Here is a 15,227-nt window from a genome sequence, read left to right as displayed (position 1 = left end):
CCCTGTAAACAGTGATATCATTTATGAAATTTGACGATAAAGCAACAGAGTGAGTTGAAGGCAGGTTAGACCACTTACCTGCACCATCAAACTGAATCCTTCTGCAACAGGTACCAGAAATGATCATTAGATTGTGTCTGTGATCACACTGAAATTCAGGATTTTCTTCTGTTCTTCAGTCCGCTTGATTTTGTTTTGTAATACTTTCACTGTAAATGACCATTACTGTGTAAATCAAGGCAAAGCCAAACTGTCACCTCAATAAAAGAAGCTTAAAGGAAGTTGTCAATGTGTTATTACACTCCAACTGCTATAATTATTATGAATCATATTTCTATATATCTGTATATCTGTATTAGTGTCTGTGTCCAAACCGGCAGCGACAGATACCGCCCACAAAGAGCCTGGGTCTGTCCGAGGTTTTTGCCTAAAAGGAAGTTTTTCCTCACCACTGTTGCACCAAATGCTTGCTCGTGGGAAATTGTTGGGTCTGTGTAAATTATAGCGTGTGGTCTAGACCTACTCTAGCTGTAAAATGACTTGAGATAACTCTTATGATTTGAAACCATAATACAAACTGAATTGAATTGAAGTTATTTTAGGTGAGATGCTTTTTGCACAGAGAAAGTTAGCACACTCAAGGACTAGGACAACATATTTTATTGTATAAAGTTAAACTTTTATTTTTATAGGCATACACTGTACAAAGCAGTAAACTCCATGTTGTTCATCCCTATTGAGAAAGATCTCATTTCAAATTGGGCATTAATGTTTTATAAATGAAAAACAGGGTGAATAACAAATCTGGACATATAAAAAAAATGAAGAAAAAAGATATTTTACATTCACATGTGGGGGACTTTAATATTTGGTCAAACATGGATAATTTTGCTTTTCCCATGGTCAAAACCCTGCAAACACACCTCTGTTAATTATGCAACACATCCACACTTCAGCCGTTTTCTGTGTGAAATCATTTGGCACTTATACGATTTGTAAAGGAAGACATTTACTGTGTGACTTGTTAATTTATTAATTATTTCCTTCACAAGGTGTGAAGGCCTCAAGATCATGTAAACATGATGATAAATGTTTGATGTGCATGTACGTTGCTCAGAGTAACTCAGAGTACCAGTACAATGGGTTAATGTGTAAAATGAAAAGAGGGATGAGATCTCTTCACCATCATCTACAGGTTACATTCAGTCAGTCGGTTTCTAGTCTGGCTGCCTATATTTTTGCCGAACAATGATATAAATGCACAATAACTAATTTTACCATAAAGATGTGGTGGTGATGCTAGCTGCTGAAAAGGTTCATAGAAGAACATACAACACTGTCAAACCTAGTCAGGTTATTCTGAAGAACAGGCAGTAACATCACACTACAATACTGAAAGACTGCACAGAGCAGCATCTGACTGAAGCTAATGCTGTGGCTAACATGTTTAATGGTTTGTTTATCCAAGAGACAGCACATGCATTTCACTGATCATCATGAGGTACGATGTAAAAGCTTGCACTACGTATTGAGATGTCAAACAAAAGCCGGTCTATAAGTACAGTAATAAAACTGCTGAGAGAGTAACACACTGTATGATGAGTAATCGCGACTTCATTGCTTTGACAAGATGAAACAAAAACAAACAAATGTGATCCTCTTGGTGCAGTAAGCGATACGGTTTAATAGTATTTCCACTTTAAATAGTTTAATTTCATAAGCTTGGCGTATATACTCTTGCAGGTAGGTGGGTGGGTTGATGATGAGAGGGAGAGCTGACTGCTGTCACTGAAGGAGGTGGTATGGTATCTGCATACAGCAGGGAGGGACTCTATTTTTAGAAGTGCAGCAGAGAAGGCAGAGACAGCGACTGCTCATAGAAACTCATCAGCTACGTGACGCTACAGGGAGGGACAGAAGCATTAGTGGTTGGCTGAGGAGTTAGGGACAGGTTATGGAGGAAGGCAGCAGGTGTAGCTAAGTCATATCTACCTCCCTCTCTATCCCCACATATTTGAGGGCATCCGCCTGGCTGTATCTGTGGAGGGAAGATGAAGAGAAGAGTTCAAGTTATACAGGATCTGCGGAGACTAGTAATTCAGTCATAATGTACAGCAGCCTTGTTTTTTTATTTTACTTTGAAGCAGATGGAGAGTCACTAAAAGGACCGTGACTCTACCTGTAGTCAAAGAAGAGCTCCTCTCCTTGCAGGATAGCTCGTTTGGCAAAGATACCGATGCGGTGGTCTCCATTCACCATTACCACTGCAATGGCAGCAAACAGTATTAGCCAACAAAAGACTGCTTTGATCCCACAACATCCTCTAAATTCACATGTGACTCCATAGCAAAACAAACAGATTCCATCTTACCTTTAGCGTAGCAGTTGGGATTAACTGAATGATTTGCAAAGCGGATTTTATTCCCCTTTCGCGTGGCATCCACAACAAAGTCTACTGGGAGACATGGAGTGGATTAAGGACTACTTAAAATACAGTTGTATGGTTTTGAGCAGAGGAGAAATGGGGAACACTTGCCTTTGTTCAAGTTGAAAAGGAAGCTAGACATGTATTTGTCATAGATCCTTCCACGTCGGTCTGCCTCATCTTGGGAGATCAGCTGCTCATGCACACACACAGGAATAATAAACACTCTATATTACTCTATACTCTACACTATATTCTTTTATCTGACCTAACTGCCTTGACTTGCCTCTCCACAGTATTCAGAGATGAACTCATTCTTTTGAACGGACTCTTTGATGAAGGTGCCCCATCCAGCGACATCTGATGGAGCTAAAAGCAGGTGCTGAGAGAAGTCAGATGTATGTTAGGACACCACAAGTCATATGAGTGATCTGAACACCACTAACCTGTCTCCAGAATAACAGAATATAATGCAATTAATTGGGAGACAGTCTAGGACAACATTTTCCATTGTTCCAAGAACCCAAATCACCAGCAGATTCACTTCAACATATGCCATAGGACATATTGGACGCCTCAGAAGAGATACGTCTCTAAAGTCATTCCCACTCCCTACTGCACGTTCTGTCAACCTGAACAAACTGGAACCTTCCTGCACATGATCTGGGAGTGTGAACAGGTGCATGAGTTCTGGAATAAAACAACATCAATAATATCTGATGTGATAGGATGTTGAATTCCTTCTGACCCAATTGTTTTGTTACTTAATGACGACTCTATATTACATCTGCTTGGGAGACAGAAGAAAATTTGGCTAGCCGGCTCGACCGCAACCAAGAAAATGATAGCTCAATGCTGGCTCCCCCCCCCCCACTCTCTTTGTATAAAACAGTGGTTGGCGTATTTCCTAGACATAGTTATGCTTGAGCTCTCTATAGCAAGAATTAGCAAAGCCAAACCATTGACCATTGACCTATGGAAAAGCGCAGCAGCACAAATATCAGACCTAATGACCTCAGCGCCACAAGAAATAGAGGAGAGTGACTAGGCAAGGTGTGATTTCCATTTGTTTATTTGTTTAGTTTTCCTCGAGACCGCAGAGGGTGGGGGATGGGAGAGGGTTTTTGTTCTTGTTCAATTTGTGTTTCTGTTCTGTATGTTAAAAAAAAAGAAGATAAAAAAACAATAAAAAATGTATCATAAAAAAAAGAATAACAGAATATCAGGTTTGATATAGTTAACCCATTTAGACCTTCAAGTGTCCTCGTCTACCTTTTTTAGGCCTCTCTGGATGCTGCAGTTCTTGCAGGAGATCGCTTTGTTGTCCCAGTGGTCTGCAGTGCCGCAGGTCATGCACAGATCTGGGTCACATTCCCTCACGGCCAGGTAGCAGGGACACTGTTTAGTGTTACACTGTGTCTTGCACCTGCAGCCTGGGAAGCGGTTCTGGCCTGAAAAATATTTAGACAGCTGCTGTGAAAGGGGGACGTGCTTAGAAGGTTTATGAGCAAACTGCATGCAGCAATACAGAAAGATATTGCGATAATAAGATAACAATTATATGACGTGGCAGAACACAATATGATTATGATAAATAATTCCATCTAAAAACGCAGTTGCAGCACAGAACCTCAATGGGTGGATAATGCTGAGAAGGCCATCACTCAGAGACCTCTGCTGGCAGATATGCTGAAATACAATTTTGCAGAGTGAAACACAACAACCTCCGGGCAGATAAACGGAAGGATTAGGATAACTGGAACGTCTTCTTAGCAGCCTCTGCTTGGGGAAAACTGTCCATAACAAGAGCTCCAGGCAGCATTTGTCTTCTCTGTCGTGCTTTTTTTTAAGCTCCCAGTCCCAGCCTGTGTGGGTTTTTGTGCATCTGTATTATCAAGCATTGTTTAGCTGGAGCTGTCTGACTCATACTGATGTTGGATATGAGGTTGTATATCAGACACAAAGCCTGTCATATGCCTTTGATTTCTCTCCGAGTCTTTAGAGCACACACATGTGCAACCGGGGGCTGCTTCCTGTTTGGCCCGGGCTCTCCTCTACTACGGGAAAAGGCGAGGTAATTTTCGGGTAGGGAGAAGAGGGGGGAGAAAAGGTGACTGAACCACAACGGATGAACAAATGAAGCAAAGCTATCTTTTTCAAACCACAGCAACATATTTAATGTGTTTAATCCCATTTCTCTGTTGTACACTTTCCAGAGGACAAAATACAAAATGCATTCCTCCACCATGTGGTCAATTCAGAAAACACAGTTCTGGGTCATTGCTGCTGCAGTGAATGCTTCATTGTGAACGCAGCTCTGTATTAAACAGACACCCACCTATCTCCGCCAAAGGACAGTTTCTCCTCTGACCGCTGCCAGAATACTGCAGAATCGTTTTACATTCTGCTGCCCTGCTCTATTGTTGCCTGGAAAAAAGGCTTTAAAGCTACAGAGCGCTTTCAGTGGAAAATGTGGTATGACAAACAATTTCCTTTTAGCTTTACAAGGCAGAGCAGGCTACTTACGGTATGTCTTTTTGTCTGTGTAAGTAAGAAAGAAGCATACAGTACATGAAAGTATGGTCACAGTTGAAAAAGAAATGTGACACTCACACTCATGCGCGCACTGGCAGAACTTCTCACAGAAATTCTGGGTCATCACACACGGGCAGGAGCTGTCGCATGGATGGTCGGGGTGATCACATGGCTGATAGTTGTACACCTGATTGGACAAATTATCTGGAGCAACAGAGGACAAAGCCCTCAGACAGGCACAGTAAGCTGCGTTGTATTTCAGAAGACATACGGTAGTTATAGTTGTGCTGTGACGTTTTATTTTCAGGTGAACATACCTTTCTTTAGCTGAATCTTTGCCCATAACCTGCCCCAATAAACAAACACAATGACAGGGTCAAAAACTCTTCTAACTTGTTCCACACCTATTCAGTTAATTCACTTTTCATGACTTTTAAGTGACAAATAATGAAATGTGACAGGAAGACCTAATGCAGCTTTAATACTAATGCAACAGTGTAGAGTACATTTATCTCTGCATGACTTTATTTATTTTAACCTTTATCTATTCTTTATCTAGGGAAGTTTCACTGAGGGCCAAGCTCCCTTTTGCAAGAGATCATGTTATGATTATGATTCCGTCTTTCAGCAAAGGGTGGACAAGAGAGGGAGAATAACTAATGACATCATGCCTGTGTTTCCGTTTCTTCTTTTGGGGCTCGATGCCTCCATCAACCAAAGGAACACGATGGATCAGGACCTCCTTTACTGCAAACTCGTACACCTGTGGGAAACAGTAAAAATTACATTAATGTAATGAAATGTTTTTCTCTTTATTGTAATTCAATTTTGTAATGTAGTGCCCGCTCAAGCTGAAAAGCACATTGTCGCGATTCAGCACAGAACATCCTGCCCCCTCCATCCTCTTTTATCAAAACTCCACCACAGAGGCCAAACACACACACACACACACACACACACACACACACACACACACACACACACACACACACACACACACACACACACACACACACACACACACACACACACACACACACACACACACACACTTCTGGCTGCCAAACCCAGATTTGGCCTCTTCCCTAGGACACAGACATACATAATGATGCAGCTGGTTTCAGCATTTCCTCTCAGTTAAGCAGTGGGCGGGGCCCTCTGGATACCAGCAGGGCTGTGACAGACAGTCCAATACAGACACTGAACTGGTCTAGCCATGTGACAAGAGGCTCTCCAAGGGTGGATGTAAACGGGCAAGGCTTCACCTGTTCTTGCGTGTATTGTGTGTGTGTGTAAGTAAAAAGGTTTGAAATCTAATTTAGTTATAAGTTGTAATATGTTCTTACCACAAGCCTTGTTATGCACAGCCCACATGACACTCAATTGACATAAGTCTTGGAATGTCTAAGGCTGAAAGACTGCATCATGAGAAAATAAAAGACGTCACATCTGGTAAGCATTCGTGTTTATGGTGTCACATGCCATTCTCTCTGTAGTCGGTCCAATTATCCACACCATAAAACCACAGGCACAGGACGCATGTGTTATTACACTCGCACTGACTCAAACGCAACAGAAATTAGCAACGCAAGTATGTTGTCTACTTCATTTCGAAACAACTACTTCAGAAAGTAGTTGTTTGTTCATTATTTAAGATTTAAAACTACATTTAATGGCTATTTTATCTGGTTAGTAACAGATGAGACAGCTAAACACTCATAATTGCTGTACACTAGTGCGGTCGCTAAAATTAAGACCTCAATTCTCGTAAATCCTCTTGTTTCTATTTCCTATTTGTCACCATGTCCTTTCTATGGGTTTGTTTCATGTGTGGACTTTTTGGCTCCACTGAAGTCTTTAGAATGGTGACATCTATCTCCAGCCTTTATCTATGAAGCATTTTGTGGCTCCAGAGGCAACATTGTTTTGGTCTGAAGACTTCAAATTTAAAAATTAAAAAAATCTGGGGGTGTGGAGTTAGTAAGAAATGAGCCTACCAGACCTCTGTACTCATCTTTGCTTAAGTGGCTTGTAGCTACATTAGCCGCTACTAGCATAACACACTCAGACTGAAGTGTCTGAGGTTTAGTTGCATTGCAGGTAATGTAGGCGGCAGAGTAAAAAAGACGATATCTCTGGTTCTGCATTGTCGTGAGTCTGAAAATGTTAGGTAGGAGTGCAACGCTAAATCAGTAGAGTATTCTTTAAAGAAAATTTAAAATTTTGATCTTATATATGTAAAATAATTTGTTTAGATCTGAGCCATAATTTATGTGCTAATATTAGTCCGTACACTACATTTTTTTGGGGAAAACTATGTTAAATGAGTAAACATTTTACCTCCTTGCAGTTCTTTGTACCGATGAGACGAGCGATGGAGCAGAAGTTGTTGAAGTAAGTGCCGTGTAGCACCCGGAAGAGTGACTCCTCCGCCCCGCTCCACTGAACCACACAGCCTGCCTGCTGCTCTCCTTCATCATCCCTTAGACGCATCTTTGTGGGAGTGTGGCATCGTGAATTCCCCTCTGTTACACACATACAGACACACACAGAAAAAGACGTTAGTATCACTGACCAATTATTCTTGGCAGAGCATGCAGCTGCGCACACACACACACTTTTATTTTACTTTGTCTTGGCAAAAGGTTTTTTGACAGCTTTTTATCTGCCCACATACACATCAGTCATGGTAATTTAACCCTACACTGACACACATACAGCTATTTCTGGGTGTCAAGCACGCAGAAACGCACGTACCCACGCATGCATGCACACACGCAGGTGACCATGACTTTGATTTAGCTTTTTGGATATTCAAGACTGATGCTCGTACACCCACAGCTTGAGGCAGAGAGCCGAATGTTGCTTGGCAACTGGCTGAATGCAGCATTGCTGTGGCCACATGCTCCAGCACTGACTATCTTTATTAATCTGCTCAACAATCTGTTTTTTTCCAAATTATCTCAACACGTGCAAGAGAGTCTGCTGTGTCACTGGCTAAGCACGAGCGGTTTCCAGAACTAACAGAGACTTACAGTGAGGCACTGATGGCAATGAACAACAACCTAAAGGAGGGGTGAGCCAGAGGAGATTGCTCCTATTTCCTTTCTGCCACTCTCCACATGAAGATGTCAACAGAAATGAAGAAACAAAAAGCTAAAAAACTACAATAGGAGGAGGGGGAGAGGGAACAAAGTGTTTATGTTGGGCTGAAGCATGCAAAATTAATGGCTGGTTTATTTTACTTGGCAAAAGAGAGCTGATATTGAGAAGAGATGGAAGGAGGGAGACAGAGGAGAGAGTAGGATGTGACTTGTAAGCTATCATCTTCGGCCAAATTTCACTTTTCTGAAGGGCTGCAGTCAGTCGGGGCAGACAAGCTTCCAGAAAAGGAGGGATTTGGGGGGAAGTTATGGTAAATGATGCATCCACTCACTCAGTCATACAGTGACTCAGAAACACATTCAAATAACTGTGTCTATGCTGTATAAGGCCTCAAAGCAGACAGTCATTACCAGAGTTTACCAGATGTGTACATTTACGTTAGAGTAGCTGAGAAAATGGAAACCTCAAAACAATAGGCAATATATAGCAATAAGCCAAAGTGAAAATTATAAATCTAAAAATTGGTTTTAAAAGCAGCTTCAAAACCCAGTTCATGTAAGATCAGAGTCCTACCTGAGGAGGAGGTGGTTTCATGGTCACTGTAGCCCTCCTTTCCTTCCTCAGCAGATGCAGACGGTCCAGGAAAGCTGGAGCAGGTGGGACGCTGCTGCCTTCGGCGCCTCCGAGACCTCTGTGACCGTAACATATTCTGATCCACAAATTCTTTAGCCCCTTTCTTCAGAAGAGGACAGGGGATAGGAAAAACGGTAATCAACAAGATAGAGCAAGTACTACATAATGCATGAATAGGTTAAATAATTGTGAGCTTGGCAAACCTGTAACAGGAAGCAGTCTACACCACATGGTTCAGTCTCAATGCGGATCTCCTTGCTCTTCCTCTTATAAACATTGGGTGTAGCATGGAAAGCTTTGTGAAAAGAAACAAACATATTTTTACTCTCTATTGTACATCAGGTAGTTAGTAGTTAGCAACAGTAAGCAAATAAGTAAATAGAACATGTGTTATTTATTTATCACAATCTCACTGGGAGTCAACAAACCTAAACTAAAATGAACCTACAGGAAAAATAATAATAAATAATAATAATAATAATAATAATAATAATAATAATAATAATAATAAACATAAATCAAGCCATTACGGTGGAGGAAACAGTCGTATTTGAAGCAACGTCTGCAGAAGAGCGTGTGGAAGGAGTGTAACGACTGCTCCCGCTGTACAGATTTAGCAAAGGGTCCGTCCAGGTTGGGGGTGCAGAGTGGAGGCAGCTTCACTGGACTGGGGGGCTCTAGGAGGTCCTTGTACCTGTTGAAGTGACAGGGAGAGTTTTGGTAGTAATATATCACCTGTTTTTAGTTCTTTTATTTATTAGCATGCTCATTTGAAGTTGGTGCTGGTGAAGTTGTGGGTGTTTCTTTCTAAGTAAAGCTCTTTCAGATGCTGATGCAACTGCTCCTTTGAGTCAGAGAGCCTAAGAGGGAGACACCATTATTACTTTTCGTCCTGACAGCTTGCGTCTCCATGGTGAACACTAAGCAACGGCATGTTCAGCATTGTGCACATAGATTCCAAGTTTCACTGCATGTCTCCTTACTTTTCCTTCAGCTCCTCCGTGGTGCCCTTGTAAGGGAACATTGAGGCGATGGCTGTAAATATGTTATCGTTGGGGACCTTCTTGCTGCTGGACAAGTCCCTCACTTTGGGAGACAGAAAGAGAGTTTGTTATACAAATATCCCAGTTTCCCCGCATCAGGTTTTGATACAGATTCACAAATAAAGCTTATGCAATATGTTCTTTTAATCATTTTGCAATGGTACAGACATTTTCCCAATGCTCAAGGCCAGTTAGCAATAACATGTTCTGAAAACAGTTTTCAGAGAAAATCATGATCTAAAACAGACAATGTCATTTTCATTTTTCAGTATCTATCTCATGGACTCCTTATTCATTGATGTGTTTGTGTACCAGTATCTGAAAGACTGTGTGGCCAGGTGTGCTTCCATTTCACTATCACTAATTGTGTATACAGCCTAGTTTCCCATAATGCTTAGTGCAAAAGGTCATTAAGTTCTGTAATTAGAGCCAGGCCATATCAGTGTCATTGACAAACAGGTTCCCTCACACACAGTACCCATGCAGGGGACACAGGGGTAGCTTTAAAGTAAACAATGCCTGTGCACAGGCTGCTGTCGCAGGGCGCCCTTGTGGCAGTTGTACAGTGTAATGAGAGGAACAGTACCAGCCTTGTTCATGCTGCAGCCCTCTTGTTCTCTCACAGGACAAAGTCTGAACGAGCAAATGCACATCTGAAGACTTGCTCACCCTCCGTAGTGCTCCTCCTTTTACGCCTGATGGATGCCACAGTACCAGGTTTGGTCTCTTCTGAACCCTCCACTGAGCTCCTCATCACTCTCTCGTCCTCCTTCTTTCCCGTCACCTCAGCCGTCGCCGCTGTCGCCGCTGTCGCCGCTGTCGCCGCTGCCGCCGCTGTCGCCGCTGTCGCCGCTGCCGCCGCTGTCGCCGCTGCTTCCTCCTCTTCCTCCTCCTCGTGGTCAGAATACTGGCTCAGGGCCTCCACTAGCTCTTTAAAGACCTCGTCACTGATAAACCCCCCCTCTGGGACACAATTAACATGTCAGAATATCAAACAATGACATCAGCTGCATCATCAGCATATAATACACCAAAGTCCCAAGTGAATTTTGCAGTGATATAAAGTATGAAAGGCGTAGATTATGGGATCTGTGCAGACATCTTAATGGGACAGAGCATTCAACACACACCTCTGTCACCATGGACACCATCATAGTTGTCGATGAGTTCCTCCAGGAAGGCCTCGTCCTGTTCCAGCACCTCGTCGCCCATGTATGGGATGTTGTGAAGGAACGTCTCGTCCTCTACCTGAGAAACAAAAACTCCCTTCAAGACAGGTATGCGACCATCTGATGGTGCATGTCAACCCACCACCTGTGATGCTTTTGAGGAACTAAAACCAAAACGTCAAAATAACAAACAAGCAATAGTTCACAAAATGTCCATATGGTCCTGCCTCTGGGCATTTCACAGTGGAACAAAGGTACACACATGAACTGGAAATATAAGAAATGTAAACCAAGTTAGGTTGCAAGAGAGCTTTTGCCAGTAAAAACTATGTATTTTCAAAATAAAACTTTTTTTTGGAACACAGGGTGCTTTCAGTTTGATGACGTGTTCTTGAGTTTCTCCAACATGTTCTATCCATTTAATCAACTCAGAATCATGCTAGTTCCATTGAACACATCTTTAAAATTGGAATCAGGTGAATGAGTAATATGATATATAGTGTGCTCTGCACCTGTAATAACACCGTAATTGCATCACTCACAACAAAATGTGGTTTATGTCATACCATGAAGTTGTTCTGCAGAGGCGACCAGGAGTACATGAAGGGGATTCCTGCCACCGTTGACAAGGGTCTCATGGCAATGGCTTGAGCTTTGAATTCTGGGAAGCCAAACTCCACTGTACACATCTGCAAGAGAACCAGCGGTGGGTTGGGGTTGACAAGACAATAGAACAGTCCTAAGCAATATTGGACAATTTTATATAATCGAATAAACATGCTGCTCGACCCCCAACAGGGAATATAAACCAAGTAAACACAATAAAGCGGACCCTGACAGCACGCGAGAAGAGAAAAATGCTGTCATGCCCTCAAGGTATTTGTATCATGAGCTCCCACAGGGCCAGAGACCGCTTTTAGGTTTTGTCCAGCTTTCTCCTCAGATATTTTAGGAACACCTGACAACCAGGTGGGAATCAGAGCAGAACCTTGGTGATGGTGAAGAGAATGCAACATTATGGAGAGATGAGTTTTCTCACAAAACATTCACACTATAGTAATAGATTGGATTTCAAGTTAAGCCAGAGCAGCCTGGGCAGGAATAGGAACACAGGACAGTGCAGGCTGGGGTAGTATGTGAAGTTATGTGTTACAATGGCTATTATTTCTCTCACACACACACACACACACACACACACACACACACACACACACACACACACACACACACACACACACACACACACACACACACACACACACACACACTTACCCTGATGGTGAGACTTCGTGATGTGAATTAAAACTTTCTATATTTGCTCATGTTGTAAACAGAGCTAGTTTGTGATGGTTGGGTGGTTGACAGACAGGCCGACAGACACTCAGACAGGCAATTACCAGGGGCCCACTTCTAAGCTTTTCACGCAAAAACCCACGTTTCATGCATACACATGCTCACCAAACACACACACACACACACACACACACACACACACACACACACACACACACACACACACACACACACACACACACACACACACACACACACCTTTTTGTTGGCCTGAGCTCCACCAGACGTTGACAGAGGGATGGACTGAATCCTGAGCCTGGACCACTCTGCATTCAGGAGATCTGTCTGCTGTTCAATCTTTTGCCTGTTGGACATGAACAGGGTCTGGAATCAAACAGAACAAAAAGCATGTCACACATACTGTAAGACACACACAGTGAGTGCTGCATGTAGAACACACACCTACTGCAAGTCCCCCACATCATGCATACAGTACATAGGCATAAAGTGATTTTTTTAAGCAGAACTGTCAATAATTTTGTTGACCCACCTTGACCTCCTCTACTTTTTTAAGGCGTTTTAATTGGCGAAGGCGCATATACTCAGACTTGACCCTCCGTCTCCACTCTAGCAGGCTGCGGGAGGGCACAAAGGAGGGAAGCTGAGGTCTTGGGGTTGGTGGGGCAGCACCGGTGCCAGGGGCTGGAGCTGCAGCAACTGTTTCCTCCATGACTCTTTAAAAAGACAGAGATACTATGTGGCACAGAACAGGCTAGATTCTGTTGTCAACTTAAGCCTTTAGATCCCAAAAGGTGTTTAAAAGGTAAAAGGAATATTGCATTTTGGACAAAGATTTTTTTGTAATGAATTTCCAATAATATTCCTTCAAGGCTTTACAAAGTGTCTGTGGGACTCACTCAGTAGTAAGTGTATAGTGAATATATCAGTTTTCACCACCTATTCTATCACAATAATTCTCAATAATACACCTAATAGGTATTGGTATGCTCATAATTGCTAGTATTTGTGTAATAGGCTATATGTCGCTTTCTGTAATTTATGTTAAATTACTAACTATTTATTACTACAGTAAGTACAACATACTCTCTCCCTCTGCCCCTCACAGACATTAAACTTCCCCATTCACTCACCCTCACTGGAAGTCTATCTGAAAGAGTGCCCTCTTCTGTTGGCAAAACAAAACTGACATTTAATGTAAAGAAATGCCTTCCACACTGGTGCTTTAAACTGCTTAGTGCAAGACTGCCGTTGCTTCTTTTTTTAATCATGGATGGCAACTGACCAAATAATAAACAAACAGACTCGTTTGCATGCAAATAAGTCTCTAATCATTTAACAGCACGGGGCACACATTGCTCAGGAGTGGGCGTGCCTCTTCAGAAAAACAATATGAAGCGGAGCAGAAAAGTGCGTAGTACAGTTTTTCTGTGTTTCATAAGCATCTGAGTGAACATCAACTTCCCTATCTGAGATAAAACAGAATCAAAAATAAGTACAAAGACAAAACTGAGCTCGGGAAACTGCTACAGTGCATTTTTTCTGGTTTATGAGCCGTGCACATTTCAGCCACAGCTATGAAGTGCGCAACGTCCTGTAGCTGCAAACCCGATGAGACAGATCCACACAATATCCATTTAAATGTTTAACACTTTAAAGACGTGCGCACCGCGAGCACCACAATGACAGCACGTTATTCCAGCGGACGCGTGTGCACGTCTACCTCTATATCCAGTGTCGCAGTTATTAAATACCTTCAAATCCACGGCTTGCGTCCTATTTGTGGCGAAGAGAATGCAAGTCCCTTTCTGTTTTTGTTTTTTGTTTTTGTTTTTTACAGTTGAGCGATCCGGAGCAATTAAAGTCTTTCCTATGGATCTGACGCAGATATCGTCTCCGCACGGCGAGGGAATCTCAGAGAAATCCCTACGTTATCCATGGGCATGGTGCTGGTGGTTGTTGTTGTTTTTGTCGTAGCTTACAAATATCTTACAAATAATGCGCACTTGGCTTTGTCGAACCAACCCGAGCAGGAATGTGACGTCTTATAACTGTGACTGCCTTTCCTAGCAGAGGAGGATGTATTACTATTCTGCGTCCTGGAAATAAATAGTAGCGTGGAGCAGCAGCCACAGCACAGCCATTTACACGCACACACAGGAACTGATGCAACTGTCCAGTCAAGAATGCTAGACCGCCATCTAAATGCGTGAGGGCACGACGCTCTATGGATTTGATCGGCGTAATAATGCAACGTTTTAAATAAAGAAACGAATCTCACAGGCATATGTTTAGTGATTTTTGAAATAGCAAAACAAATACACAGGAACACCGGGATATCAATTCACATAATAGGACTAATTACCCCGATTACGCTGATTGTGTTGATGAAATAAACTGTCCAAAAATATTAGCAATGAAAAATGATCGATAGTTGAAAACTCCTACAGTGGAATTCTATCAGATGAAAAATAGTTGAGTTGTTGTTCTGCACTCCTCCTCCAGGGAGAGCTCGACGCATTTTATCCTCCGTTTTTAGAGAGAGGACTGAATGAATCATCGGGCCACTGATGACATCACGTAGCCTATTCCACGGAAAATCCTAATTTAGCCAACTTCAGTTGAAAAACTGATGAAAGCACGTTTTTGGTTTGTATTCAATTTATAGAAATGATCGACCTGATGGGAAGAAGGAGCAGCATCATTTGAAGCCATCATAACAATGTACAAATATTTAAAGTGACAGTGTGAAAACAGGACATAGCCTAGTTATTTATTTATTTAAGTTCAGGAAGCAACATACATTTCACTATAGCTATTTCCATATAACTAAAATGATGCATGTTATATACAAAAATTGTCCATGACTACTGAAGACTGAATAGGTATTGCTTCTGAACTCCTCACACGTTTTGGCTGTTTAAGATAAGACTCGACAATATTTTTGGGCATATATAATTCATTTTTTATTCCTCAAGACTGTTTCCATGACTATAAAGAAAAGGG

General features: G+C 42.1%; 1 protein-coding gene across 7 annotated transcripts; it reads right to left on the bottom strand.

Moving 5' to 3' along the window:
* Positions 1-657: 657 nt before the first annotated feature.
* Positions 658-14,902, bottom strand: ezh1 (enhancer of zeste 1 polycomb repressive complex 2 subunit). Of its 7 annotated transcripts, none has more exons than XM_078269052.1 (22): positions 14,587-14,902; positions 13,355-13,389; positions 12,754-12,937; positions 12,462-12,587; positions 11,477-11,599; positions 10,872-10,989; positions 10,411-10,704; positions 9,682-9,784; positions 9,229-9,392; positions 8,902-8,993; positions 8,639-8,801; positions 7,301-7,485; positions 5,632-5,723; positions 5,278-5,306; positions 5,039-5,164; positions 3,698-3,876; positions 2,712-2,807; positions 2,537-2,618; positions 2,372-2,452; positions 2,180-2,264; positions 1,993-2,038; positions 658-1,901 (listed from the first exon to the last, which is right to left on the bottom strand). In XM_078269052.1, the coding sequence occupies exons 3-22, from the start codon at positions 12,931-12,933 to the stop codon at positions 1,875-1,877; spliced, it is 2,391 nt and encodes a 796-aa protein (XP_078125178.1). In that variant the 5' UTR covers positions 12,934-12,937; positions 13,355-13,389; positions 14,587-14,902; the 3' UTR covers positions 658-1,874. The 7 variants fall into 7 exon arrangements, 6 of the variants coding, with proteins under 6 accessions (XP_078125178.1, XP_078125176.1, XP_078125177.1 ...); XM_078269050.1 differs by lacking the exon at positions 14,587-14,902 and adding an exon at positions 13,976-14,493; XR_013503050.1 differs by lacking the exons at positions 13,355-13,389; positions 14,587-14,902 and adding an exon at positions 13,976-14,491 and having other exon boundaries at positions 2,138-2,264.
* Between the last annotated feature and the right edge of the window lie 325 nt (positions 14,903-15,227).

This window comes from Sander vitreus, chromosome 15 (genome assembly GCF_031162955.1).
Source record: "Sander vitreus isolate 19-12246 chromosome 15, sanVit1, whole genome shotgun sequence".
NCBI classification, from domain to species: domain Eukaryota; kingdom Metazoa; phylum Chordata; class Actinopteri; order Perciformes; family Percidae; genus Sander; species Sander vitreus.
The sequence above is the reverse complement of the archived record's forward strand: the minus strand, read 5'-3'. Positions and strand labels throughout refer to the sequence as shown.

Coding starts and splice junctions, on each gene's coding strand:
- ezh1 (XM_078269052.1), bottom strand. CDS start 12,933: ATGGAGGAAACAGTTGCTGCAGCTCCAGCCCCTGGCACCGGTGCTGCC. Junction 9,785..10,410: donor AAGGAGGAGCACTACGGAGG/GTGAGCAAGTCT, acceptor TGTCTCCCAAAG/TGAGGGACTTGTCCAGCAGC. Junction 8,994..9,228: donor ATACGACTGTTTCCTCCACC/GTAATGGCTTGA, acceptor CTTTTCACAAAG/CTTTCCATGCTACACCCAAT.